The 5888-nt window shown below is 42.3% G+C and overlaps 1 protein-coding gene across 1 annotated transcript in view; it reads right to left on the reverse strand.

The window, feature by feature from the left end:
- Nucleotides 1–5882, reverse strand: part of EML4 (echinoderm microtubule associated protein like 4) — a 289436-nt gene extending 283554 nt beyond the window's left edge. The window contains exon 1 of the mRNA XM_019516385.1: nt 5817–5882. Within this exon, the coding sequence (XP_019371930.1) occupies nt 5817–5841 (25 nt within the window). The 5' untranslated portion in view covers nt 5842–5882. The remainder of the gene's footprint in view (nt 1–5816) is intronic.
- Nucleotides 5883–5888: the final 6 nt, after the last annotated feature.

The following is a 5888-nucleotide window of genomic DNA, read 5'->3' on the forward strand; positions in this document are numbered from 1 at the left end:
GATTCTCAGTTGGTTGACAGGATGAAGGGCACCTACTCCCAAGCAATTAATTAAGGCCTATTTTAATAAGAGGGACTACTTCAAAGCTTCAAAAGTCACCAACTGTTATCTTTACCAGGGTGACTGCCAACTGCTGGTTCCAAACAAGGTCATCTTTCTCTATCAAGCCATAATCCTATTCAGCTCCAGCTCCATATTTTCTTAGAAAGCCACCAAACAATAGCCCCACCAATACCATGGAGAAGGATCTTAACAAAATGAGCAATCATCTTAGTTGCACATCATTGTCAACATATGCTGGTACAACCACACTGGCCTAAAAGGCAGTGACCCCCCTCCCCCCAAAAGAAAAGAAAAGAAAAGAAAACCTAGTTATTCTGCCCAAACACATTGTGACAATTTTGGTTTCAACTAGTCACCCACATCCATTAATTTCTCACAGTTCTCAGCCCAGCTACATAAAAACTATGATAAACCTGCCTTTGATGCAAAAGACCAGGGAGCATTTCAAAGGGCCACTCCTCTAAATTCTCTCTCTCAAGCCCGTTCCAGAGCATCTACCAGTTTAGCAGAGCCAGAATGGCCTATAGGGCAACTAAGGGTGCCCTAGACCCTTGCTTTCCTATATAAAGAAAACAAGACAAGAAGGATATTTCTGAATAGATACCCAATATAGAAAGGGGAGGAAAAGGAGTGTAGGAGAAGGACTGGCTGAAGGCCAATAGTAAAATATAAAGATTTCCTAGTCATTTCATTGTGTAACTAGGGCACATGGCACAGGAAACAGAGAAGAGAAAAAAAATAGGAAGGATTGAAGGTCACTTGGGAAAACATTTGGCAGCTACTCCAGTCACTAATGCTATCACCCCTCTCTGCTATGTATTTACTAAAAGAGGACAGGCACACAAATTCCATACATTGTATTAAAAAATTACACATTACTTTCTAATTCAGGTCTTGGTAATATTAGATAATAGAAACCTTATGTTGCAGCCATTATGGTTTTCTTTCCTCCTCATGTCTCTGAAGCATATGGCACATTAGAACCCACCTACAAGTTTTTCTGATCCCAAATTACTCTTCTGGTTTGCTCTTAAAGCAGATTCAGATTTAATTAATATATTTTGATAAAAAAAGATTACATTTTAATAAGCTTTTCAGTAAGAGTCTGTCTGGACTTCTGGGTACAGACTACCAGGTACAAATGGCTCTAAACATAAACTTGAATTAGTAAGAATGAGAGTGTGCTTCATTTTATTTTGGTGTACTACCATTCTGACAAATTTCCCATCATTGGAGAAAGTCCATTTAAAGAGAGTGTCTACGTGTTGCCATATGGAGATCATGATATGGCGCCATGCTTTAGTATGTCTTTTTGGAAGCACTCAAGCACGGCACAGTACAGGTTGTTACTGCGCTGTGTATGCGGTGCATGGTTAAATTTTGCTGCTATGTTGCCGTAGCGGCACACTATATAACCGGGGAGCACATCACTACAGCAACATATCTGGCAATCATGTGTAGACCCACGTGATCATTACGTCGCCACAGAGCACCATACAGCGACACAGCATATGTAGATGCACTCAGGGTGTACTTAATACTATATTGTCATAACACGTTTGTGATGGACAGAAATATGGCTTCTGTCTGTTTGTGTATGATGCCAGAGAGTTCAATCAAAGCAGTTTTTTAATGACATAAATGACAGTTCTGGAGGAAATGAGAAAAAAATCTGTCCATATGGGAACAACTTCTACCTGGGCTTCAGGCAGTTGCAAATGGTGTACTCTTTCCAAAATTAATTGCGGGATCAAAGGAAAATACATCAAACATTACAGGACCTCAGGCCTACAAGTGGAGTATTGAGTGACCAGTCAGAGACAGCCCACAGAGTGTCAATAAGAGCTAATGGGCCAAGGAAGAGACATACCGAGGCCAGAAAGGCAAGCAGGAGAGCCTGCTTTCCCCTTGCTAGGACTAAGGGTTACTAGGTTTGAGAAGAACTCACAAAAGCAGCAAGAAACGATTAAAAGTGTACATAAAACTAATGAGTAATGGCTATTTATTGGTTTTTACCTTTGTACTACACATTTTAGGTCTTGAAGAAATTCAGTATTTATTTATTTATTAATTTGTTTTTAAAATGATGCATTTGAATAGTTGTAAACAGTCCTTTCTCTGCTCTAGAATGAAAGAACTTATAGGTGGACCTGCTGCATATACAAAACAGAGAAACAAGGAGCTGCAGATGCAGAGAACCAATACTTCTACCCAGAGTCCAGTGCCAGAAGCCAGGCTTATCACTTTATGGTTGCATTTGAAAAGGACTAAGAAAAGTGTAAACTCAGTTCATTCTGTAATCCTGATGCCGTTGAAGATATTTTGTAAACATCCCACCTCCGATTACTCTGCATGAGAGTGACCTTCAAAACCCTGTGAAGTTCTGAAACAAGGATTTCAGCATTCTGTTCTAAGAAGAACTCAGCACCTGCCTCCATTGTGGAGGTTAATTTGTAATAGAATTTAGACTCACATACAGTAAGTATAAAGTGTTTCAAAAATTTATATATAGAGTGGGTTTTCTCTGACCTGCTTATTCTCATAAAAGTTTCAACATGAAAGCCAAAAAAAAACAAACCACAACAACAAAAACCCAGCTGTGTGAAGTATTTTCAGTTGCAAGAGACAAGCCAGAAAGTATTTCTGCTGGTGCTGAAGGGCAAAAATCTGTAATAATTTTTGCCTCCAAGATAACGAGAGGAGGCATTAATAGGACAACCTTCCCTGTAACAAGCTTGCATGACTGGCATAGCAAACACGCATACGCAGAAAGTCTAACTAAAGCAGTTAAAATAGCAGAAAACTAACTTTCTTCTCTCTTGCCAACTTAAGGTTACCTTGTACCTAACAGTTTGTCTAAAATAAAGATACAGGACCAAATGTAAGCTGGTCCAACAAATGGTATCACCCCATAAAATTCTAGTTGAGTTATGACCTTCTTATAAGGTAGTTATTAAACATCTAATTAATATTATATCTATTTAAAATATAATGACCTATTTAAGATCTCAAACAATTCATACAGTTTTGCAAGCTTACTGCAGATGGATTTTCAGCAAGCGCAATTCACAAATGCTCTGTCACAGAAAAAAAACCAAGCAGCATGACTTGAATAAAAAATAGAATGGTTATATAGTTTCATACTTCAAAGATAAATATTCCAAGTATTTCCTCAACCAAATCCTAGAAAACTGGTATAAATCAATGTTTCCTTGAAAAAAAAAATCAAAGGCCAATTAAGGATGGATGTTAGACCACATTCTATGTGATAAAAAAGCATGCTGAGCTGAGCTGAAGCCTTATTAAATTTTAACATAGTCACGATCACTATGTTTCCATCCTGACCAAACAATGGCAAAAAAAAAAATTCTGTATCCCATTATTTATGCAAGTGAGATCAGGTTTTATAGGCCTACTGGAGATTAAAGTGCAGCAGTATCTGACCAAAGTCAAATTAATGCCTTAGTAAAAATGCTCATAAAACAAAGACACTTTTAGAATCTTTGTCAAACATTGTATTGCATGTCATTAGAAATAAAAAGTAACTCTCTAACAGTCTCAAACACACTGGGATTGCATGGCTAGTACTTCATGGGTTAAAACAGTATTATTACTCTTCTTTGATATGCTGATCAATTTCCCCACTGAGTAAAGATGCTCATAAATATTAACTGTATCACATTTGCACGTGTCACCCACAGGCACAATTTTTCCTGTTAAAAAATGGGAACAGAACCCTTATAATTTCTTCACGTGTCACTTTTTGATCACAAGGCATAAAGTGACCATGAAAATTATTTGAGAAAGTATAGTGTGTCAGGCAGACAGCCAACTTCAAAATAGTGCACTGTTAATCATGGTATACCCATTTGGTTTGGGCAGATGCCCAAAATGCCAGAGTAGACATTTCAAAAACCTAAAAGGTTAGGATCACACTCAAAAGCATTTTAAATGAGTAACTTTTTCCAGAGAATTGAGAAGGATTTACAATTATTATGGATTTCACAGTAGGAGTATGAAACTGAGCTAACAATCAACCCCTTATAGAGACATCAGCTCATTTTTAGCAGCTAGAATATATAAATGCATATGTGAACTAGAATTGTTTGTCTTTTATGTATGCTCTTAATCAGGCCATTTTATTCATATTCAGGATGTTTATTCATATTTTATTTTCCGCTGTCTTTAACTGTTCAGATAATGTGATATTCAAATCAGCTTTTCCTGAGTTGCCATCATTTGAATGAAAATGAAGCATTAATGTGCTCAAATGTTGCAGCTTAAAATATGCACTCACATTTTCAGGAATACCGTCATCTTAAAAAACAAACAAACGAAAAAAACCCACAACCATTAATTTGGGAAAATGTTTTGCCTTTTTGTTACAAGTAACTCCTAACAGGATGCCTGATTATCAGAAACTGGGGGAGGGGGGAAATTCAAACTTTGAAAGATCTGTATTGCATATCAGTGGGTCAAACCCCCCATTTATCATAGCTTAAGTGAAGTCAGCGGAGCACTGGTAATCCAAATATGCGGCCCAGCATTTCTCTTGTCAGGAACTCAGCCCCAAGCCTGCAAAACATCCCAGCGCCTTGACAAAGTATGTTTCTGCAGAGCGCTCACTTAAGCTATCGGTTTGTGTGCGTCTTTCCCACAGAAAGAAAAAGGCAAGACAAAAAAGCCAACAGAGAAATTTCATCTCGCCCCCATAAATAAATAAATAAATAAATACGTAAATTCACAAACAGGTGGCAAAGGAAAAAACTGTAATAATACAGGGACACTTGTAGCTGAAACTACTTTAATCTGCTTGGGTGCCACCGACCCTACTTTGAGTTGGTGTCCCTTCAACGAGAGCTGAAGGTCCTCTGCGCCCGTAAAACTGTAACTCTGCCGTTTTCTCTGCCCGGCCACTGACCTTTAAATGTCACATTTCACCGCCATCACAAAGCAAGGCAAGAAGTTGCCCGAGCAAACAGCAGCTCTTTGAGAAACTTCAGGGTATGCTTTCTTTTTCTTTTATCTGATCTTTATCAAATCCAAATCACTTCCAGAGCCCAACAGTCAAGTCCCAAAACTTGAATGAGCAAAATCACAGAACCCTTGTGATTCTCTTGGGTGGACAAAAATCACAGAAGCCGAGAACGCGAGGGCTGGGAGGGACTTCAGGACGCCATCTCCCTGCCCCAGGTAGGAGCATCCCCAACTAGATCAACCCTCAAGCCTGTGTGGCTCTGCCACCTGGCACGTATCTTCCCTCCTCGACCTGCGGGTCCGGAGTGCCCCGGTCCAGGCAGGCAGGTTGTGTGCAAGCCCCAGCCGGGAGGCCTCGGGGTCCAGGTGCCCCCTGCCTCACGCGACCGCGACCAGCCCGGTGGGGCCCGAGCCGCCCGGGGGGCGCGATGAATGGGCCGGGGAAGAGCTGGGCGAACCTGGCAGCGTCACAATGGCAGCGTTCGGAGCCGGGCGCTCTCCGCCAATCCGGCCGCCCCGACCCCTCCTGCGTCTTACTCGTGTGCGGGCAAGAGCCCCCGGAATGTGCCCGGGCCCCCGCCCCCCACGACACCCGGCGCCAAGCCACCTGCTGGCCCGCACTCTCCCTTCGCTGCAGCGCGGCGGGGGCTACGCCGGGCCCCCACAGGACAGCCCCGGCTCCCGCGCCTTCCGTGCGGGGCAGCCACCTGGCAGCTCGGCGGGGGATGCGCCCACCGGGGCCCCGGCGTGGAGAGGAGCCGCGGGCAGGCACTCACCCAGGCTGCCGGCGAACCCGTCCATCTTGCGTCGGGGCGAGCGGGCGCTGCAGCCCGCGGGGGCAGGGGCAT

The sequence above is a fragment of the Gavialis gangeticus genome, unplaced genomic scaffold (assembly GCF_001723915.1).
Source record: "Gavialis gangeticus isolate Ggan-Ray unplaced genomic scaffold, GavGan_comp1, whole genome shotgun sequence".
Taxonomy (NCBI): Eukaryota; Metazoa; Chordata; order Crocodylia; family Gavialidae; genus Gavialis; species Gavialis gangeticus.